This window comes from Pinus tabuliformis, chromosome 8 (genome assembly GCF_031772625.1).
Source record: "Pinus tabuliformis cultivar Carrire ecotype Pingquan chromosome 8, CPIR1, whole genome shotgun sequence".
Lineage (NCBI taxonomy): Eukaryota > Viridiplantae > Streptophyta > Pinopsida > Pinales > Pinaceae > Pinus > Pinus tabuliformis.
The window spans coordinates 634,594,453-634,619,173 of record NC_142294.1 but is presented as its reverse complement, the minus strand read 5'-3'; the positions used below and the strand labels follow the sequence as shown (position 1 = coordinate 634,619,173).

General features: G+C 35.8%; 1 protein-coding gene across 1 annotated transcript; it reads left to right on the top strand.

Moving 5' to 3' along the window:
- The first annotated feature begins 3,615 nt into the window (after positions 1–3,615).
- On the top strand, positions 3,616–5,549 carry LOC149237121 (protein REDUCED CHLOROPLAST COVERAGE 1-like). The gene is made up of 5 exons (XM_089366759.1): positions 3,616–3,773; positions 3,964–4,056; positions 4,327–4,399; positions 4,684–5,189; positions 5,530–5,549. The coding sequence occupies exons 1-4, from the start codon at positions 3,630–3,632 to the stop codon at positions 5,109–5,111; spliced, it is 738 nt and encodes a 245-aa protein (XP_089222885.1). The 5' UTR covers positions 3,616–3,629; the 3' UTR covers positions 5,112–5,189; positions 5,530–5,549.
- Positions 5,550–24,721: the final 19,172 nt, after the last annotated feature.

The following is a 24,721-nucleotide window of genomic DNA, read 5'->3' as shown; positions in this document are numbered from 1 at the left end:
CCAACGATGCTGTGCACTGTGACTGAAACCTGACACAGAAAGATCTATCCATATAATATTAAAATAATAAATAAAATAGAGAAAACTTCCCCTGTTTTCTTGGATTTACAAGTCTGGATCTTTCCTACTATGCAAGCAAATGGAATTGCTACAATCCAAAGAAATGATCTCTTACAATTTCCATTGTTTTGATAGAAACAAATTCTGTTTCTTCTTGGATTGGTAGTGTTTTTACGATTAAACAAAAACTGTGAAGAGAACACTGCCACATGCAACTGAATGTTCTGCAGAAAGATGGTTGATGCGCATAAATAATAAGGCAGAGTAAACGTACTGTGCAATCCAGATTTACCAACGATGCTGTGCACTGTGACTGAAACCTGACACAGCAAGATCTATCCATATAATATCAAAATAATAAATACAATTTTCATACTATTTTCTTCAAGATTGATGGGGTGCTTCAAGGAAGCAAGAAAACCTAGCTATTCAGAAATCTAGGTAGTCCCCAAGCTAGATAATATGGAGTACGCCAATTCTGTTCTACCTTTTGTGTTTCATGGGCAGAGTAAACGTACTGTGCAATCCAGATTTACCAACGATGCTGTGCACTGTGACTAAAACCTGACACAGCAAGATCTATCCATATAATATCAAAATAATAAATAAAATAGAGAAAACTTCCCCTGTTTTCTTGGATTTACAAGTCTGGATCTTTCCTACTATGCAAGCAAATGGAATTTCTACAATCCAAAGAAATGATCTCTTACAATTTCCATCGTTTTGATAGAAACAAATTCTGTTTCTTCTTGGATTGGTAGTGTTTTTACGATTAAACAAAAACTATGAAGAGAAAGAACATTGCCACATGTAACTGAATGTTCTGCAGAAAGATGGTTGATGCGCATAAATAATAAGGTAGAGTAAACGTACTGTGCAATCCAGATTTACCAATGATGCTGTGCACTATGACTGAAACCTGACACAGCAAGATCTATCCATATAATATCAAAATAATAAATAAAATAGAGAAAACTTCCCCTGTTTTCTTGGATTTACAAGTCTGGATCTTTCCTACTATGCAAGCAAATGGAATTGCTCCAATCCAAAGAAATGATCTCTTACAATTTCCATTTTTACTTTTAAAATATTATATCTGGAATAGTCATTCATCATCAAATAAATGAAAATCCGAATATCAAATGACTGCAATCAGATTAGATAAACACTGAATAGCTCTAATTTTCAATTTTAGTCACCCTGTCTTGGGCCAAACTTTTGAACATTATGGCACTTCTTTCATTACAAGCATCAGGGGAATTGACATTATTAAAAATATTTTGGTTGATGTTGTATGTATCAGGTTCCGTCCCCGTATATTGGTTGATGTAACAAAGGTGGATCTGAGTACCACTGTGTTGGGATTCAAGATATCAATGCCTATTATGATTGCTCCAACTGCCATGCAAAAGATGGCTCATCCCAAAGGTATGCATTAGATTATTGTATTACAGTTAACATCCTATTTTGATGCATATATTTTCTGAAAGTGAATCCATCATCTTTTACAGGAGAGTATGCTACTGCAAGAGCTGTTGGAACTATAATGGTTTGGGCATCGGTCTTCTCTTTGTGGGATCGATCTTCTCAATGTTTTAATTTCCTTCTAGCTATTAAGGATTTAAGAAATTATAATGATTTTGGATTTTGAAATAGGTTGTTGCATTGATAAAAATTGAGGCTTGGACATATTTGTTGTAGACGCTTTCTTCATGGGCTACATCAAGTGTTGAAGAGGTTGCTTCAACTGGACCAGGCATTCGCTTTTTTCAACTTTATGTAAGTTTATCATTTCCACCCATATGATTGTCTTCCCATGTTTTCGAGATGTAATTGAGTTCATATCCATCCAATTGTATTATAGGCTCCTAAACCAATGGTAAGATCAGTTATACTGCGTTGGGTTTACTAAATGTGGATGTATGAGTGGTGCTAAAATTTAGATGTCATTGCTGGCAGGTTTACAAGAATAGGAATGTTGTTGCACAACTTGTTAGAAGAGCGGAGAGGGCTAGTTTTAAGGCAATTGCACTGACTGTGGACACACCTCGACTTGGGCAGAGGGAGTCTGACATTAGAAATAGGTAGTGAAAATTAATTCTATTTTAGATTTGTTGACAAACTCAAAGAATCCCAAATAATTTGACACCTCACAGAAAGTTGATTCCTATTCCTAAACTTCTCGTTTTCACTTTCAAAGTTATATTTCTTGAAGTTGGAACCAAACTCTATATTCTATCTCTCCTTGCTTATGTAGAGATGGGGATCTTGTATAATCGCTCTTTAGTTCTTTGATGTAACAACCTTCGTTCACATCTATGATGCTTCTGCCAAAAAAAATCTGCAACTTTCACTTTCCTTCATTTTCTTATTCCTGGTGTTTGTATCCTTCAGAAAATATAGAAAAGACTTTCAAGGTCTACAGTTTCATACATGATCATTCTAAAAGGCATGGAGAAATCAGCCTCACTAGTGATGCCTTCACTTTTAGGGACTTGAGCAATTACCAAGCCAGTGGGATACTTCTGAATAAGCCTGCAGACTATTTGGAATAATAGCAAATGAAAATTCACTATAATATGAAATGCCACCAAGGTTAGTTGATAACAATCTAGCTCTCAATAAAAATCAGAACATTGTGGAATTCTTTTAGGATCAGAAGCGACGCTAGGGTTAGAAAAGCATTTAGCACCTATAATGCATCAAACTTAAAATAGGTCGAGAGTCTCCATTTTATCTGGGATTCCTCTTTGTTCATCCCTTGTCTGACACTGAGGTATCTAATGTTCTGAAAAGTCTCATTGTGATATCCACTCATACATGCTAGACAGTAAGGCACACCTCTGTGTTGAGATTCAATTCTGGATCCATAATTGTTTTTGACTTCTATTGATTTTTCTTTGTCAAAAATGTAGATTCGCATTGCCTCCATATCTTACCTTAAAGAATTTCGAAGGTTTGGATCTTGGGAAAATGGAGAAGGTATGTGTTCCATTTTATGAGTTCTTTAAATAGAAGGATGTTGTTTTTAGTTCTTCCTATATTCAAGGTCCAGACTTCTTCCTTAAGTTGGTTTTTTCTTGCAGACAGCGGATTCTGGACTGGCATCATATGTTGCAGGTCAAATTGACAGATCATTGAGTTGGAAGGTTTGTAATAGTCCTGGTAGAGGGATATTTCAAATAATTCTTCAGTATTGTGTTTGAATAGAATGAAAATGGATAGAGAAGCACCTGGAGAAATCTTGGGGTTGAGTTCCTGCCTTTGCTTGTAACCTTTTGAATCTCAGAAAAATTATTTGTGATGAGTCATATTATGATTTACATCTTCAAGAAATACTTCGTATCCTTTTTCAAGAAATACTCTGTATCCTTTTTCCAATTATTTTGGCTGTGGCATCGCATGGGCCGTGTTGTGGTTACTCTCCGATGCCCTGTCATTGCGTTTCGGTGGTTGTTCTCTTTGATCTCGATGTGATTAATTGGTTGAAAAGGCAAAGACTAGCTATGGGCAGCTTCTTGGCTATTCACAAGTTCATCTGATCTTAGTACTTTTATATCAATACAAATATGAGGTCTCCGTTTGCTTTTAAAAATAAGAAATTGTTATGGTGGCAACCAATGACTATATGGTATCGTTTGTTGCTTGCAGTCCTACCTACTGTGCTAGACGTCACAGTGAACACTCCAGATGATTCTCAAGTTATTTTAAAGGTACGCTATCTCATAAAAAATATTATCCAGTGCTTATGACGGTAGGTGGTAACATAAGTCTTGTCATAGATGTTCGATCCAGCTTTAAGAATTATGATGAATATAATCCAATCTTGCAGCATCCAGACCTATGGATAGTTATGTTTGGTTCGACAGTAGATTTTAATATATGTTTGTTTTATGGAAACAGGGAATTTCCACAGACCGTATTCTTGATTTATGCCGATTATTAGCTGTGAATGTGGAGACATGCCATCTGACCAACTATTCTTTATCCCATGAGGTAAGAAAATCAGTAGTTCAGAAGCTCATTAAATAATGGGATTGTTTGACAGGCTGGTGGATTGCAATTGACTGGTTCTGTTCAAGATATCATGTGGTATGACCCTACTTGCATTAACAACACAGGTGTTCGTGTCAAGATAGAAATAGCCATGTACAGTGAAACTGGTTCTATTAATAGTTTGTAAAGCTTAAGTGTGACCATGGCAACATTGGCCATCTTAGTTTTCTTGAAGTATCCATGACTTGGTAAAAACTTGAATTATACCAGGTTCATGGCAACAGGTTGAGGGATTCATCAGATGTTGCAACCTTGAAGCCCTGTGCCCTTACTATTGTAGAAGGTAACCAATAACTCTGCTCCCCCATATGAACAAGTCAGGGGAGATAGCTAGAAATTTTTTCTTGCCTTTCTTTAAAATATAAATGCTTTTATCTTGAAAAGGGGTCAGAAATAATGTTAAATCATAATATTAGAAAATTGTTCTCTTGTTTCTTGAAGTGATCTAAACTGAATTTCTACTTGCATACGTGCTTCAAATATATATGCAAAGAAGAATATGCATTGTTTATACTCAAAGTTTGCATAATACTCTATATATGATTTTCATTTATTTTTCCTTTGCAGAGGACTACACTGAAGAGCATGCAGTTGCACACATTAGAAGATTACTGGACATTGTTGCCTGTACAACATGCTTTGGTTCTTCAGGAAAGCAAGGGGAACCTCGGTCTGGGCAGGGAGGTGGAAAAGAATCAGCTCACTCAATGACAGAGAATGTGGCTGAACAAAACAACGATGTTGCTCTAAAGAAATCTTACCTAGCAATAAAGAAAGAAAAGAAGCAAACAAGGATGGAAAAGACAATAAACCAGAGACCTTTCAAAAAGTTGAAGGTAAGGTTGAGGCTAGTGAAAAAGAAAATGATGGAGAGGAGAACTCAAACCAACATTCTTCTAAGGGTGAAGGAAGAAAGAAATCCTCGAAAGAGGGGAAATCTGAGGCCATTGCAGCTATGGCTGCTGCCAAAGAGGCCACAGATAAAGGGGATATGACAGGAATGTGTCCTCCCTCTAAAATTGGCCAGTTCTATGAATTCTTCTCGTTCTCACATCTCTTGCCTCCTATCCAATGTTAGTATACCGTTCCCTGCAATTTTTTATAATTTGAAAGTAGTAGTTTTCAATCTTGTGTATAATAGAAATATTACGAGAATGCATATATCCCATACAAATATGGATATGATGTTGAAAGATTTTCCATGTACTCTTCAAGCCATCAAACTATGGTTCTTTATTTGATTGTAATGCAAAGATTCCAGAAAATTTTGAACTGTGAAGCATGGCAAACAATGTGCACATTGCCAAATTTAATTTGTTGATTTTCTTTGGAGCTTATGAGTTAGAACTTTGAAGGGAAAAAAAAGTGAATTACGAATAGTATTTTAGTGACTAATGACATTGGGATGTACAGTCATAAGGAAGTCCACAAAGAAATTTGTTGAAGACAAATGTCCTGGAGATTTTTTTCTATAGACGTGAGCGCTTCTTATCCAATCCTGCACTAATTTTGAGCTTCACCTCCATAATGGCTAGGACCTGAATTGTTTCTTCTGTAGATTTCTTATATTTGTCATGCCATTTCCCCTAATATACAGGTGAAGCTTTGCAACGGAAAGTTGGTGATTGTAACAGCATCCACCAAAGGTTTTTATAGTGTTGGAAAGCAGCTTGTTCAAAGTCATGAACTTGTCAACCTGCTACAGCAGTTGAGCAGGGCTTTTGCAAATTTCTATAGACGTGAGCACTTCTTATCCAATCTTGCACTAGTTTTGAGCTTCACCTCCATAATGTCTAGGAACTGAATTGTTTCTTCTGTAGATTTCTTATATTTCTCATGCCATTTCCCCTAAGGTGAAGCTTTGCAATGGAAAGTTGGTGACTGTAACAGCATCCACCAAAGGTTTTTATAGTGTTGGAAAGCAGCTTGTTCAAAGTCACGCACTTGTTAACTTGCTATAGAAGTTGAGCAGGGCTTTTGCAAATGTGAGTATCTTTAAGGTCCAAACCATACTTCTATTGCACCTTATATTATTTAATTGCTTACAAGATGTCTTCTCTCATGTTTAAGAAATTGACATCAATGTTTAATGTTTGGGCATCGGTCTTCTCTTTGTGGGATCGATCTTCTCAATGTTTTAATTTCCTTCTAGCTATTAAGGATTTAAGAAATTATAATGATTTTGGATTTTGAAATATTTTGTTGTGTTGATAAAAATTGATGCTTGGACATATTTGTTGTAGATGCTTTCTTCATGGGCTACATCAAGTGTTGAAGAGGTTGCTTCAACTGGACCAGGAATTCGCTTTTTTCAACTTTATGTAAGTTTATCATTTCCACCCATATGATTGTCTTCCCATGTTTTCTGAGATGTAATTGAGTTCATATCCATCTAATTGTATTATAGACTCCTAAACCAATGGTAAGATCAGTTATATTGCGTTGGGTTTACTAAATGTGGATGTATGAGTGGTGTTAAAATTTAGATGTCATTGCTGGCAGGTTTACAAGAATAGGAATGTTGTTGCACAACTTGTTAGAAGAGCGGAGAGGGTTGGTTTTAAGGCAATTGCACTGACTGTGGACACACCTCGACTGTACCTTCAGCTAATACATAGTCATTTCAAAAAGATGTACCTTCAACTCCCGTATCTATTTTTTCACCAACTTTATGACTGCAATCACAGGAAAAATTGATCAACATAAAACATCTCCCCATGACTCTAAAAATGTGTGGAGTTGTTACAGCCAATTCACACTTCCGAGTGTTAGTTAAATTAAGGTGAATGAGACTAAAGAATTCCTGCCCTTTGAACCAGAAGTTGTTAAGTTTTGTTATGGATAATTTTTAGTAACATCCATGACACACATATGCCGTTATTTTTTAACTTAATCTCCACTATGTTTAACTTATTGTTGGAGGCAATCCTGAATGGAAAGAGAAGGAGGTACTGATGAGACTTGGTCACTAATTCCCAGTGTACTTAAACCAAATATGTATAGAAATGGATTTTTATATTTTGTATCCCGCCCACCTCATTGTGAATATATCATGTACGACTTGGTCAACAATGATCACTCACCTAACTCTATAATTTTTATTTTGTGACCCTGAGAATATTGGCCAAAGATGATCACTCTCCACCAATTTTGTGCTTTCATAAATACCTAATACAATATAGAGTGTACATCATGCATAGTTACAACGATATTCTTTTATAACTCACATTCTTTTTTTCACATTTGTAAGTATTTTTCATTGTTGTTGACTGTACTAATATCAATTAGTATCAAAACCTTAGATTAACTACTTTGGGAGTTCTGCAATTCCAGCTTCCTTGGTGTCCCTTTTATTCAGAATTATCCTCAAAATCTCACCTCCAAGCTACTCTAGGAATCCATAGCACATGAATTGTTCTCTTCTCCTATTAGCAGGTCAATAGACATGCATGCAGTACCTTCCCACTCCAGCTTCTTTATCCATTTTTCCACGGTTTTCCATACATTTTCTACAATCACAGTACTCTTCACAACCTTGAATATCACATGTTTAATTGCCATGCTAGAGGGGGTTCCTATTGTGTCTATCATGGATTCTTGGCACAAATCTTATCATAGATTAGAACTGAAGTACTGCAATTTTGGCATTCAACTTGCAATATCAAGCACACTTGCAATTTTTTCATGAATGTCTCCTCGACACAAATTCTTCCTACAATGCCACACTTCAAAACTCCAGATCAATGTAGCTGGTGTTTCAGTTTTGCATCATGACTTTTAAACTTACCATTTCTCTCCTGGGGTTTATGATTGTCCAGTTTTGTGCCTGAGAAAAATACCTTGCCATCTATGTCTCCCACTTTGCATGTTGTTTGTTGATTAATTTATGAGTTAGGATTGTCCAATATCTTCAGATATTGTAATGGAAGCTAGCAAAAGCTATTCACAACAAACATATCAACTTTTCCAAGGAGTGTCACATGATTTTCTTTTCCAGTTGGTAAGTATTGTCCAATTATGGTAAGAGACCCTATTTTTTGTCTTTGCTAGTGGGCTTCAATACAACAACTTTGAGGAAAAAATAACCTAATAGTCACTTGATGCTTGGAAGGTTTCAGAGATGAAGGCAAATTACTTCCCCCCAAAGGAAGATGTCATTTTAATGAATGAAGCACCCACAGATTTTTATGTGTTAGTGTCTGGTGCTGTGGTAGGTATCTTTCTGAACGTTACAGAGTCCAAAATTTCAGAACTTTTAGGTGGTTCACTTTATTTCTTTTGCCGAATGTGTCTTCAAACAAAGAACTGCAACAAAGAGTTGTAAATGTTGATGTGGCGCTAGAATAACATTGAAATTTTGTTTCATTTTGCAGGACATACTAGCAGACAAAGACAAGGGTAAAACAGAGCAGGCAAGCTAATTTTTTTTAAAGGAAAGTGATTATTCATGCTCTTAGTATCTTCTTGTTAGGAGATTCATTACATAATAAGCATGAATATTAGAATGTTTGCATTTCATTTACAAATAAATTTGGAACAACCATTTGTTTCACTATATGTTTTAGTCACATTGGAAAATTTGAAGTACAGAAATGACATGTCTCATTCCAAATGACTTGTTTGTTTTACCCCAGGCATTAGTAGCACATACATTACTTTGAAATCACAAAACTAAGTCAGTTGGTTTCTTTACTGTAAACTTGTCTCCTTCTACATTCCAGACTCTTGGGCAGTCTCCCAGCATTACAATTCATAATGCTCATAATCAATGTTGCATTCAAAAATAAATGATAAGTCAAAGAGTGTTTCAATTTTATTACGAAGTAGATTTTATGCACATGTTTATTTTCATTAGGATTTATTGAATGAACCATCAAGTTCCAGTGATTTCTACAGGAGCCCTAGGCTGCATCCAGATATTTTTATGGGATAAGGCTGGCTGATCTAAACCTATTGGAGAATTCAATAGTTCAAACTATATTTGATTTTCTTAGGCCAAAGGATTTGACAAATCCCGTCCATCCATAAGGTTGCAATATCCTACACCCCCACAATTCTGCATTTGGAGGATCTACAGAGGTATGAATATCTAAACTAGTTAGAAACTAATTTATAAATTCGAGGTCCTTGATTGCTTATATATAAGTATGTGCATGGTTATCCAACTTGAGTTTCCAGCTAACAATCTTAACTAGACTCGTAGAGTAGCATGAGGTTTTGTATCAACAGTTTGTTGATGCCTGCACCTTGAGTGTCGCATTGCAATTCATGATCTTAGAAAAAATGAGCAAATTCTACTACATTGCAATTCATGATCTTAGGGAAAATGGGAAAATTCCGCTACACGTATTTAACGAGTATGTATAGAGAAGAGATTCTAGATTTCATGTTAGAGAATAGAGTCCAGAACAGGTGGACTCATATGGATGCATCGGTCTTCTTGGTACTCTTAACATGAATTTTATATGATCACACAAATATCTCAATATAATTGAGCATAGAGTTTTATTTTCCTAATTTATTATAGAAAACTATAACAAAGGGAATGGAGATACTTATCTCTGCTCATACGTATTGTGAAAAAATGCAATTAAATTACTTACAATATACATGAAGAATGGTGAGCATTCTCTTTAGCCAATTGAAAGAATTGCAACATATTTTAAAACCATTTTGTAGTCAAGAGGTTATAAAAAATACCCACAGTAAAACAAAACTGAACCGCCTATTTCCTCAATCCAATTTCAACATGGTATCAAAGTTATTTATGTGATTGTGATTCTTAGGAATTTGCAACGTAGGGAGAAAGGTATAGAAATCAGAGGAATTCAAATTATTTTTTAGATTTGGGAGTTTGTGCAGACAACCTCAGGTGTGAGGACAGATTGGATGGAGAAAGGAATAGCAATCAGTCTATCAAAAGAAATTCAAACTATTTTTTAGATTAGGGAGTTTGTGCAGCTAGCCTCAGGTGTGAAGACAGATTGGATGCTGCCTCAAATTTATTATGGTGAAAGGTGAGGGTTACATTTGTACTAGAAGAGAATAATCTCAAGGATATTGTGACTCTGGTTATAGATCTATAGCAGTTGACAACTCATGACGAAAGGGAAGTGAAGGCTAAGTGGATGATTATGGATGATGCTATATTGGATCATTGGATCCATTGTATATCCAAGAAAAAGATGGTGAATGAGATGTTTGATGGCTTAGTTTTTCTACCCCAAATGGTTTATCCCTCGGAGATTAGGATTTTTTGATAGAACGCCAGGGATTAATTGAACTAGTTGTTGGAGATGTTGCTGGGCACTTGGCTAATTTCATGCCCACAGGCGTATTATTCAGTTCCTCCTGGGTAAGGCTCACTAGGGACACTATCCACCAAAGTGGACAAGCATCCAATAGGTTTCCCTGCAAAGTATTGCTTGGAAAAACAATCCCCGAGGGGTTAGTTCATGCGTATATTTTTATTATTGGTAACACATAAATTTAGGTTTAAGGGTAGATGGCACAAATTCTATACCCAAATTCGCAAGGGGCTTTGATTGTGAATGCATCTGATATGGATTGATGATTCTCAGGAAAGAAACTCTGAAAACCATGTCAGCTAGGGAAGTCGTGTAATTGCAAACAATATAAAGTGCAGAAAATATGGTAGCTTATTTGCATGATTAAAGAAGAGTCTTGGTTCTTTTCCCGCTGTATTATGTTATTGACAAGTTTGCAACCAGTTCATACAACCATGTCAACTAAGGAAGTCGTGCAATTGCAAGCAGTATAAAGTGCAGTAAATATGGTAGCTTATTTGCCTGACTAAAGAAGATTCTTGGATCTTGCCCCCCTGTACTATATTTTTGACAAGTTTGCAACATGTTCATATTGAAGTTCGCATTTGTTGAACTACATTCTGTTAAGGATATGCTTCAAATACTATCGGATCTAAGTTATGCATTGTGTTCAAAATTTGCATCGACTGGATAGCTTGCTCCCAAGGATGGGTATTTGCTTGCTCCCATCAAATGCCTTTGGATTTGAGGTAGATAAAGTGCTTATTTCTTATGATTCTAATGGGTTGTGGCACCTGTGGCAGTGTTCTTAGTAACTTGGAGGGAGGAAGGGGTTATGGTCATATCTTCCATGTTCTGTTGGACTTCAAAGGACCAAATAGTTTTGAACTTGGACTTCAAAGGAATGGGTAGTTTTGAGTGGACAGCTATTATTTGTTCTTAATTCAGACATGTTACTATCTTTTCTTGATTCTGCTAAGCAATCTAGTTTGAAAGAAGATTTTGATTTGGAGAAGACACAACAATATAGTTTGAAAGAGGGTTTTCTTTTGAGAAATACACAGGTAGTTTTTGATCGCCTCCAGAATGAGAACAACATTGTTAATTAGGAAAAAGAGGAAATGCTATTCATATCAAATTTTAATCATTGGTATCAAATACTTTGACTCTTCCAATACTTGGGAGATTTGAGGCACGAAACTTTCCAAGAAAAAATGCTTCCAACTCAATTATTTCAGTGCCCTGTTCTCAACACTCCAGATCAGTACTCGATTCTCAAGACCAGAGAAGAATATCCGACTCAACTATTTCTGGACATGTTGTTTTAAGCTTGTTTGTGTAAGTTAACACCAATAATTTCATTTTGCAGTTCACTATGCTGGATGCCTTTCATATCTGCTTGCTGCTAGATATCATGATCCAAGTAGGACATGGATTGGTGCTGCATTTCCATATTTTATGAAACAAAGCCTTTGGATTCTCTATATTACTGCAATCTATTTTTCCATTATGATTCTGACCATTTTTGGATATGGAGACCCGCATGCTGAAAATACGAGAGAAATGATATTTGAAATCGTCTACATGTTATATAATTTGGGTTTGACTACATACATGATAGGAAACATGACAAATTTAATTGTACATGGCACAAGCCGGACCATGAAATTTGTAAGGAATATATTTTTAGTAGATTTGTGTATAGAAAAGTTATGCCTACATATTCTCTTTTCAATTGATGGACACTGAATATTAAATATAAGATAAATATATAGGAGTAGCATGTGAGTGTCAGTTTTATAAAGAAGATTCTTTTTATTATTAATAAAATATAGATAGTTAGTTTCATTTTAAAGGGTTATAAATATGAGTTATAAATACAAGACTTAAAAGGTTGTAAATATTTAAAGTGTTGTAAATATGAGTTATTAATTGTTTTTACTGAAAACCTGATAAATAGCAATTTAGCAATTTCTTTTTAATTGAGTGACTCAAATTCATGTTTCTTTAGGTTGAAGGTAAAGCCACTAAAGTGGAAAAAATTGTGATGCCAATAATTAGAGGGATTGTCATCATGGGGTGATAAGAAATTTAATATTCCAAGAAGAGGAGGTAGTAGTAGATTCTAAATAAATTAGCAATGCAACAACACAAATGTTTGCAACAAATTTAGAGAGATCCACCTTGTTGAATAATGCACACACTACAGGGATAATGGATTTCTGCACTTTATGCCTTACGGCGTTTTCTTTGCAACATCTGGTGCAAATGCTAGTTTTAAATATTTTAGACATAATTTCATTTTAAATATATCGCTCAAAAAACTTATTATAAATGGTTTTTAGTGTAATGATTTTCGTTTTTTAATTTTTCATTCATTTTTTTTTTATGACAACAAAGTTGTTTTAATAGAGCAAAGCTGCATTTTATATAATTTACGGCACTGGACCTTTCAGTTATGGGTCTACGTATACATTGGAAGCAAGCACACTGGTGAATTACAACCAAAGAAAAACTCGCAACCCCAATATAACTTTATCGAGCACTGTCGGCATGACTTTGATGTTTAAGACTGGAACCCAAATAAAGTTAAAGCCTCTTTGATAACATATCGTGTGCACCAGAAATGTTAACTTGCGTGCACTTTCAAGCGTGATTTCGTCCGATCACTCATCCAACGAATGGTCTCAATGGTCGGAACTCAACGAGGTTTTAAACCCGTTGTATAAAACCTTATTGCATTCGTTTTTGGAATTAACGACTGCACTTATTGGCATGCGATATGCATCCGATCGCCATTAAACAAATGCTTTGATCCTTTCGGACCTTAAACTTGTTTTAATGATTTTCTCGGTTCTGTTTTTAGAGTTAGACTTCAATGCCTGTTGCCACACGACGACCGTTAGATCTGTTCTGCCAATATTACCCATTGATCTAGATGATCCGACCGTTCTCATTGTGTTGATCAATCGACTCTAGTTGCGATTGGAACTCTTCTCCTTCGTTGATCAGTTCTCTAATCCAACGGTTATTGTTCGCTTATTGATGGAATTCGCGTTCAACACACATTTAACTCTTCCATACGGTGTTTAAGGCAAAGTTCATAGCAACTTCGTCCTTTACACTCATACACACATATTTAACAATTTTACAGGAAAGAATGTATATATAAAGACACAGACACACAAAACTCAGATAACACATAGATATACAATAACACGTATATTTCATATACATACATAGCTCGATTACAGGCTAAGGCATCACGGCCTGAACTCATACAGAGCTCGATTACAGGCTAAGGCATCACAGCCTGAACTCACAAATTGCCCCTGTGACTACATTGTGTCTTCTCTCTCTCTCTCTATCACACAACATAGACTCTTTATATAGAAAATTACAAAAGCATGCATCATCTAAGATCCATGATTTCCTCTATAAATCGCCTAAAATCACTCAATCAAACCCCTAAATCTCTCTATTCGCATACATGGCAGATAATTATATTCAATCATGCCTTATCAATTCCATCAATTTAGTTTTGTTTAATCAGAATTTACCCTGGTTTACAAAGATTCTCCACGTTTCTCCACGTTTCCTCTTTCACAGCGTTGAATTCTGATTTTGATGAAAGGTGCTCGGATTCTCCTACATCACCTTTTAACAAAACAATAAAGAAATTCATTAGAACTCTAATAACAACATAAAAGATATAAATAATTCGTATGAAATAATCCCAAAGATAAATAATAATAAATAACTATAAATCACAATATTACAAATAACAAGGTTGGAAGGAAACTATACATCAGGTTCAAATTCCTTTGTAGTTGTGAAAATACATCTTAATGCAGTTAGTATTCAAATCAGTGATGAGATTTGACTATACTGATAATGAGATTGGACTATATTGATAATAAAATGAAAGGTCACAAATGAGGTGATATTTCTAATATAAATTTCAACTAAAAAAATGTGTAATAATTAGGCGGTTATAATTAGGTTGTTAAAGAATAATGTGTAATTATTTGGGAAAAATGTGTTTAACTAATCTCTTAATTAATTTAGTGATAAGTGATTAACATTAAAAAATAACATTCAATTAATTTAGTGATAATTTTTTAGGGTGGCTTTAAGTTAATTATGTAGTTCATGATCTATTAATGACAATGTAAACCTGTAAAAATAACAATTTGTTTAGTTGGAAGAATGACCAAAAATACTTATACAATAAATTGAATATGATATTTAAAAATATATATATAGATGAATTAATTTTCTAAATATAAAAATTTTATTTATAAAAATTGTGTTTAATTATATAAAATTTTATTTTTTCTCAAATTGTATTATTTTTCATGCAATATATAATACATATATTTATTTTAGTATAAATTTTGAATACTAAATATGAAATCTTGCTATGTTGGTAAAGTATGGCCATGATATGAACCAATTTTAAAATATAAACCAATAAAAACTTAAACTTATTAGACTATTTATCTTATAAACTTGAAATAATAAACATTAATGAAGTAAAATAACGAGTGAGCTTACACAAAGATAATTATAATTAAATAATATTTATATCATTGCAAAAGGAGTTGCTATGCTACCACATGTTACTTTTTCTTATACACCTGCATTGCTATAGTGGCCATTCCATTTCCAAAAATTGTTTGGTTCCTTTTGTTGTTTCCCATATCCTGTTGTGTCATGTGCAGTAGAAACATTAGTGTAAGGGTTGTGGTGATCATAATCATTAGTGTAAGGGTTGTGGTGATCATAATCATTATTGGTGCAGGCATAGATATTTCACGTTTTCACTTATAGACTACTGGTATCAACTTGTGCAGGTTATTGATATGGATGTGCTTAAGTCATTATTTATAATGATCAATCTATTAAAATCATAATTTTTCATTTTAATATATTATAATTGGAATTTTAAATACGCATTACAAATATAATTGGAATTTTAAATATGTATTACCATAATAAACTATAATTGGAATTTTAAATATGCATTACAAATATAATTGGAATTTTAAATATGTATTACAAATGTTAAAGAAAGTTTTATAATGTGAACAAATTTAAAATTTTATTTGAAAACTCTTATAACCCAAAAATTATTAAAAAAATTAAACATCATAAATTTCAAATTCTTACACAAATTTAATAGTTATTATTGAGAATGATTATCTAAATCAGTTTCATTAATACACAAAAATTATAAATTTAAAATACATTATTATAAGTAAATATTTAAATCGTTATCATCGATATAAAGTGACATAAAATTTAAAATATATTATTGTGAAATTTTATCAAATCACTTCATCTATGAAAGAGATTAGAAACAAGTGAATTACAATATTAAAAAAGAATATTCTTACTATCAAAGTTTCTTTATTAAAAAAATCTTATTAAAAATAAATTATAGTTGGGAGGGTATCTAATTTAATAATCAAATTTACTTCTCATAACAAATTGCATATTCTCTTACCAAATGCTTATAATTAATTAGAATTCATAGAAATATATGGGTGTATATAATCTTAATTTGGTTTGTAAACTTTTATAAAATTAAATGTTTTTTATTTTGATAAATAAAAATCAATAGCATAAATTAAATAAAAAATAAATAATAAAAACATATGAAACCATAAGAGAAGAAAATAAGATTTAAAACAAATTTGTATTCATATTTTCAATTCCTTGTCACTTTCAAAAAATTGCTTTATACACAAACTTTTTGCTCTAAAAACTTTAATTACACATTTCATGCATAACTAATAAAACAAATTAATTAAATGGAAATCTATAAATATTGGAGGTAAAGTGATTTCCTCATATAACAATAATCTATAATAAGAGTCACTCAAGGCAATGTTGAATCTCCACTTTTCCCCTACATTAAGTGAATTCCCTTTCGTCCACTACTTTAATTGAGCCATTTACAATATTATCCTAAGTATGAGTAATAGAACATCATTAAACTCCATGATTATATATTGTAACTTTGGAATTTATGACAAAGAGATTACTCCTTGTTACATAACATCTTCCACTTTGCCTCTCACAACATTCTTAGATTAGTCAATGATTAGATCTTGGGGCGAGCCCCCCCAGGTCTAAAAGATTGAAATGGATCTTATGAGGGAGGCCCCAAAGATCTGAAGAATTGCAATGCTAGAAAGAAAATGACAGAACACACATCAAATAAAACCACAAAGAAACTTTTTATTAAAACCAATAATAACTATAAAGGCTACATTGTGGCAGACCATCTGTCCTTTTACAAAATGCAACTTGTTACTTATGGTATTTTTAAGTTACAATACCACGGGTCAATTCCATGGGTGAATGAATACCATGGGTGGCTGTCACAATTCCATGGGTGAATGAATACCATGGGTGGATGTCACAATACCGTGGGAAAATACCATGGGCGAATGAATACCATGGGTGGATTCCACTTACAATACTATGCGTAAATGCCATGGGTGGATGAATACCATCGGTTGATGCCATTTTCCATTCGAATCATTCCTCCCTCCTTAAGAAGGAATGGTCCCCATTGTGTGAAGTTCCCTCCTGCGAAGCCTTTGTTGAATATGAAGAATCACTAAAGAGAAGGGTTTTATGTGGTTAACACATAACCATGATGAACGAAGATCTAAGGATAGAGATACCTTGTAATGCTTGTGACCAATTGTGATACTGACAGTGTGCGGCCTAGCAAATGGACTTCAATGAAATGTGGGCTTTTGGATGACCCATAACCATGATGAACAAATATTCGAGGACAGAGATACCCTGTAATGCTTGTGACCAATTGTGATATTGACAGTGTGCAGCTTAGCAAATGGACTTCAATGAAGTGTGGGTTTGTGCATGACTCATAACCATGACAAATGAAGATCCGAGGATAGAGATACCTGTAATGCTTGTGACCAACTGTGATACTAACAGTGTGCGGCATAGCGAATGGACTTCGATGACAAGAACTTTGTGCAGTTGACCCATAACCATGATGTTGGTTGTTAATGAATTAGCAAGTGCCTACTTCACCCGGGGTGGGAGGGCACGTCTCCAAATAACCCAATTCAAATGCTGTGATGATGAAACTGATGAATGTGAAGCAAGTGCCTACTAAAGTGGGGTGGGAGGGCACGTCTCCAACAGGAACCCACTCCAAATGTTGCTCCATAATTAAAATGGACATAACTCAGTCAATATAACTCATAATATTTATTATAACCTGTTTTTGGAAACAGAAGGATCATTCTCCATCTTCCCATGTGTTGGAAATCCTTATCTGGACACTTTGAAATCTTAGATTCGCACTGCAACTGTTCCACCATCACAAAAGTTCTGAAAAAATAGTTGATTTTAAATCAGCGATATCTCCCACATCCGAACTTCGATTCGACCCATTTTGTTTTTTGAAATTGGGTGATTTTTCGAGAGAAGTCAGGTCTGTAATCATTGTTTTGAAATTCTACATAAAAACTGAAAAAAAGTATAGGAGATTCTTCGTCTAACAATTGTCGTCAGAAAAAAATCTACAACATTGCTGATTTTAAATCAGCGATATCTCCCTCATCCGGACTCTGATTCAACCGATTTTTTTTTTAATTTTGGTATTTTTTTCGCAAGGAATCCAAATGTGGTATTTTTTTTGTAAATTTTGTACCAAATGTTTCAAATCTGATCTGCAAATTCGCCGCCCAAAAACATTTCTGCAAAAAAATGAAAAAAGAAAAATTCTTCCTGCTTGGCGCAAGAAAATGCTTCATGGAGGATGTAGCACATGCCTGAAGTTTGTTGAATATTGCTGCAAAATTTGAAACTGAAATATGCATCAAACCCTCATTCCCATGGAATCATAACTTGCTCTAATACCACTGATCCAGATCTTGGGGCGAGGCCCCCAAGATCTAAAATATTGAAATGGATCTTATGGGGTAGGCCCCCAAGATCTGAAGAATTGCAATGCTAGAAAGAAAATGACAGAACACACAGTAAATAAAATCACAAAGAAACTTTTTATTAAAACCGATAATAACTATAAAGGCTACATTGTGGCAGACCATCTATCCTTTTACAAAATGCAACTTGTTACTTATATTATTTTTCAGTTACAATACCACAGTTCAATTCCATGGGTGAATGAATACCATGGGTGGATGTCACAATACCACGGGTCAATTCCATGGGTGAATGTATACCATGGGTGGTTGTCACAATACCATGGGAAAATACCATGGGTGAATGAATACTATGGGTGGATAAATACCATGGGTGGATAAATACCATGGGTGGATTCCACTTACAATACCATGGGTAAATTCCGTGGGTGGATGAATAACATGGGTGGCTGAATACCATGGGTTGATGCCATTTTCCATTCGGATCAGTCAACATCTACGGATTAAACATATCCAAACTTATCCAAATATAAGAGCGTGTTTACAATTCCACTCAAGCCCACATATCTAGGAAATCTTATGGTTATGTTGATAGCCAACATACTATTTAGGAATATTCTCACATACTTCACAATTCCATTCCTCTCCATGTGCAATCACTGTTGATTAGCTACTACCTCCAATGTCACACAAAGTAGCATCAAGAGGAAAATAGTGGGTGACTCACTAGTAATCTTTATTTTAGTATTCTCTAGTTTTGTTTTGCATAAGCTTTTGCTAAAAATTCTATTCGTACTCACCCCCTTTACCTTATTTTTCATGGTTCAAATTCATTATCTAGTGACAATTTTATTTTTTGGGTATAATATTTTTCATGTAGAAAAATCTAGTTGTTATATTTGATCATCATTCTTTCCTTTCCAATAATGAAACTTTCTCTCTAAGTGGCTTATACACATTCAAATGCACCAAACTAACTACTTTTCTTATAGGAGTACAAATGAAGAGTCTTAACTTCATTTCAAATTTAATATTTTGATTAAAGAAGGCTATGAGTACCTTGTGATCCATGGATGGTGTCTTTATCGTATTTTCTTTAGGTCAATGCTACTTTTTGATGTTCATCCACTATCTACAGCCCATGTAACTAGATCAAGTTTAGAAGTGGTATTGAAACTCGCAAGATTAGTGAATATCAATGCTCCATGAATGAGCATACACGTGTCCTTCGTAAATGTGATGCGTGAGCATCGAACCCACCCTAAATAGAAATCAATTCAACATGCTTTTAGAAAAATCAGCATGGTAGCTAAGGAGGAAATTTTTTTTTGCTAATTTTGAATTTAAATTTAATATTTAGAAGCCTCCAAAAGTCAATTAGCTGGCCAGAATGAGATTCATTCTATTGGGGATAATTTCGTTATATAATATGCCTACAAATGTGTTAGAGGTAGAGGGTTGAGAATGATGTAATTAGGCAAATAGCCCTCAGGTCCTGAGCGACCACTTATGTAATCCTTGCTTTTGTCTCTATTATAAATCTACTATGTGTATGTTTAAATTATGCTATTTATGGTTTTTACTATGAATCATACTTTATTCCTCACCAACAATGTTGTTTAATATAGTGTTCGATTGTGTGTTGGCCTAGGGCCACGAGGGTTCCAAGGAAATTTGTAATGCTTCTACACAAAGTATGGAAGGGATGGATTCTAGTGAGCATGGTTAGTCGCAGAATGGATGGAGTCTAGCCATTGTGATCAACTACGGAAAAAAATGACATAGTCAAAACCATTCAACCAGTCAAGCACTCAACAAATTCACGGAGAAATGAAAAAGAGTTTAACTATCCCAACCTCTGACTCAAGTGGGGCTGAGTCATCTAGTTAGGCATTGTACCAGTCAATAGTCGCAAGGGAAATGAAAAGGAAGCCGAACCCTATACTAGTTGAGCTATTGATGCCAGACCTAGTGGAATGACCCATGGGTGTTGTTGCCCTAGAATTATGTTGACAAGCTTTTGCATGAGGGAATATGGCTCAAATATGTTCCTGTGCAAGAATCATCATTGGAGTTTGGGTATGAGAGAGATCACAACCCCGAGTTCATTGTTTTGTGATAATGGTAGAGGAAGAGATCAAGTGTGGGCAAATAGCCTTCAAGCTCAAGAGATCTGAGCCACCAAGTGTCAAAACGAAACACCCTAGGAATCATTCATTCATTAACTGGTAGCAGAGCATAAGAAGGAGTGGAGAATCCTACTGGAGGAAAATTCCACAGTTGTTGTTGTGGGTAAAATTTTCAAAAGAAGTGGGAAAATGTGCAACTGTAAAGTTAGCATGTGTTATCGGGAAATCTAGTCTCCATGCAGAGCTGCTAGTCCCACTAAGACTGGTAGCTATTTTAGAAACAAACAAACTAAAACTACTTTCGTTTTCCTTTATGAGAAGTAGATAAGAGGGGAACAAAGGAGACCAACCTCTGTCTTGCACTTGGTTCCTTGCTTGATTCCTCTCCCTTCTGATAGATCTTTGCCACTCGCTTCCTCGTCTACCCAGCTTCAAAGAGCACCTGTGGAATCAAAGCAACATAACACTATCCAAGAATAGAGATCTACTATCACAAACAATATAGGACCAGATATATATTGACCACACAAATGCATATATCATCAATCATACAAGAATGTGGAGGAAAACTTGAATAGATTTATTAATATCAAGAATAGCAAAGAGGATTACAACCAATTGTTCTGACCCAATGTCATCCTCTCAGCAAGAAAGCCCTTATTCACCTCATGAAAAGCTTAGATCACCCAACACTATGATGTTACACCAAGAAACCAGCAGCACTTCCTTACAAGATACAAAATTCCAGCCCCTGGATCTCTGGGATGAGGGATCCATATATAGATGATTGCAGGGAGGTGAGTCAGCTTCTGAGATTTTATTAGTGTCCTCTCTCTGATAGTTCTTGATTCCACTTGGAGATTGATGATCTCTTACTCATCCCTGGGCGAATTCAGAGAGGCAAGTGTCACAGGAGAAGTTTCTAGAAGATTCCATGATCATCCACCTCGCAAATTGACTCTGCCATTTGTCCACTCTCACCCATCGCACCCCATAGAAGGGCTTTTCAGTATGCATTGCACCTCCATTGTGCATTAGGTGGGATGCATCGCACTTTGACCATGGAGGAGGTGAGATGGTCCAGTTTTGACCAGTTCTGAGCAGTTTTTCATAGAGAACTTCTGGGAGATGATGTAGTCAGCTGACCTTGTTCCTTTAGGGTGTGAAACAACACTTTTAGGGACTTAGGAGTCCTTGGTTTATGGACATATATGATTGGGTTCGCAGTGCCCAAAAATGTCTATAACAGTTGCCCCCTAAAGCATGAGGTCGTTAATCTTTTGATGTCGGGTGAAATGCTTTATCATGAGGATCCAAAGTTTTTTCGAGCTGGAAGGAAACCTGTAATAAGATACAATACAATACATTATCTTCATAATATTTTCATGATTTAGCTAAGGCGGGCATTCCCATGCTCAACTTTATAAGTTGATTTTCATGTACATAAGACAGACAACCGTCTGTGTGCAGACTGATGATTCTGGTAGAGCCATCATCCCTCAGATTGGATGATTATCTATGCAGCAATGATGTACATTTGATGTCTTTATTTTCCTGAATATATATCGCAGCCCGGATGGATGAAACTAGATCCGGGGTCTTCAATCTCGTTCGATCTTCACTCAAAGTACAAGTCGATCCATGTGAGAGATTTTCTTGAGTCGAACATGGAAAGACATTGCCTGATTACCAGCCATTGATGTAAGCTGTTAACAGGCGCGAGAGAAATCATTGATAATGATGATGACCCTCAAGGTACGACAGTACAATTCACGTGGTGTGAAAAAGGGACTTGGTGTCGAACACCACGCAAAATCTTTCGGTCGAAGGCCATTGATGTAAACCTGTCGCTGGAAGTGAGAAACCTGCCATTGAGGCATGCAAGCTTCAAAATACTAAAAGGGTTGTTCCTAGATCGACTTTCCTGGATAATGAGCTGATGTCGACAAGAAGCGATCTGTCGTAGGAGGGCCTTAATGAATCCCACATCTACGACACGGAACAGAGCAAAAGATTTTAATGGAGGTGAAAATGATCTGATGATATAAGGTTCAGGGTGGCGGTCATGAAAGAATGGATCGTAAATGTATTGCAGTGGATGAGACACAGGTGAATTCTCTGAGCGACTTCTCTTGAACATATCGGTGACACTGACATGATGGATTGGTAGCGTTAACCCCAAATGTGGATGGTGTGATGGACCAATGGTGATATAACCAGTGAACGGAACAACCCAACCCGACTCGGATGCGGAGTGAAAGTGTCATGTTAAAGAGCGACTTGCTACCAATAAAGTTTCTTCAAGTTTTCTTCCCAATTTTTCCCCAGTCATTGCTGACCAGTACCTCTTTATTTTTGTCAAGCTTGAGGAGGATAACATATGCTTGTTCTATAATTTTCCCTTCGGGAAAACCCATCGCTATGTTTTAACGAGCCTAGCGATAATGAAACTTGTTCTTGTCTGTATGGACATGTTTGTCGCTATTCAGTTTTAACGAGTTCAACGACAAAGATAACTCAGTCCTTTTCAATTTTAGAGAGTCTGAAAGGGACGTAAAGAAAACTCCAATAATCATTTTTCGTCTCATAATCACTTAAGTCCGAAAAAGTATAAAATAATACAAAAGGGATGAATTTTCAATAATTTTAACGAGTCGAACAAAACAAGCGCTCGATCTTTTTGTGTAATAATCCCTCAGGTCCAAAAAGATTAAAATCTAGAGGAGGGATAGCACTTCTGGTCACTTTAACGTGCTGGGGAGGCTAATTGCTTGGCAATCTTTTCATATTTCACGAGTCAGATGAAAAGAGCTTAAAGGAGACTCATTTTTTGAGGAACGAGTGATAAATTCGGGTAGCAGCTAATTCCAGGTAAGGTTTGGAATTTTCCAATCACGACAGTGTCACAAGGATGGCTAACAGGATCACTCTTCACAGCTGTTCCTCAAAAAGGGTAAACAATCAAATGGAGGTGAATGATCGGCCAAAAAAAAAGTGGAGGTGATGATGAGAACACAACCAAGGCTCAAAGTTTGATGATAATACATTCACAATGGTTATTTACTGGAAATTGGTTCGTTTTTTAATGAATGAGCTTAAAATCTGGGGAAACATTTGCTCATTGCTTATGTTTAATTTTTAACGAGCTTGAACTCCACATAAAAACTGCTCGAGACAGTCGTATAAAAAGGATGTCTCATCGATAGGTTCAATTTTTAGGGAGCTTGCACCATTCGAAACTATGCTCCGGCGCCTCTCGCATGCAAGCTAGGAACAACCAACTACGCCCCTCTACTTAACCACCAAGATCACTACCAAGGTTAGGTAGGAAACTTTTTCCTTTACTTTGCCAGTGCCATGGTGGCCCCTGCGAAGATGAATGGTCGATTTGACCAGTCACCCGACCTAGGCGGTTGAAGTCAGTGGAATCATAGAGTTAACGTTAGTTGGTCATTTCTCGCTTGCTCACAAGAGGTTTGCATGCCCCCAGGTATAGTGAAGTAGAGCTTCTAGGTTACCCCTCAATTTGCAGAAAAACCGTTTGTTCTGTCGGGAAAGGCCTACCTTTTCACGGAGGTATCTTATCCGGTCTAATCCCCTCTTCCTATGCGGACGGGGATCAGACCAGTCATATATCCTTCGCGGAAACCTACCCTATACCCAGATTTTCCCTGCTGAAGCAGACCAGGGTGCATGCCCCCTGGGTTTCAGTCATGTCCTCCTGAATCACTCGCGCTCTTCAGGTGGGCGGACTGGGGACTGATGAGACATTCCTTGCATGAAAAGGCCATTCAGGGTTTGTATTTAACTATTTGCTATGTGTGAGCTGGGGAATGAAAGCTAAATTTGCTATGTGTGAGCCGGGGAATGAAAGCTGGTCTACGAGCTTGACCACTCTTCCTTCATGCGGAAAACACATTACTCTAAAGAGCGAGGAGACAATGGCTCCCATGCAATAAATATAGTCGCGTCCAAGGAGTAGATTATAATATAGGGGTCCTTGGACTACCATTACATTCATGTGAACAATTTTCCTTCTCAATGTTATCGGCACATTGGGAAGGATCCCTAACGGTCGACTGGTTCCTTTGTCAAAACCTATTAGATTTCTCATCTCAGGAAAAAGTGATGGCGAACCAAGCGCTTTCCAAGCAGTTGAGGAAAGGATACTCACAGAATCCCCTTCATCTATGATGGTACCGGCAATGACCATTCTGTATATTTGTGCAATGATTCGAAATGGTACAGTAGC

What these genes read in the sequence shown, in the direction of transcription:
- LOC149237121 (XM_089366759.1), top strand. Translation starts at nt 3,630, where the DNA reads ATGAGGTCTCCGTTTGCTTTTAAAAATAAGAAATTGTTATGGTGGCAA. An exon ending in ATTCTCAAGTTATTTTAAAG is followed by an intron (nt 3,774 to 3,963) that starts GTACGCTATCTC and finishes TTATGGAAACAG; the next exon opens with GGAATTTCCACAGACCGTAT. An exon ending in TGCCCTTACTATTGTAGAAG is followed by an intron (nt 4,400 to 4,683) that starts GTAACCAATAAC and finishes TTTCCTTTGCAG; the next exon opens with AGGACTACACTGAAGAGCAT.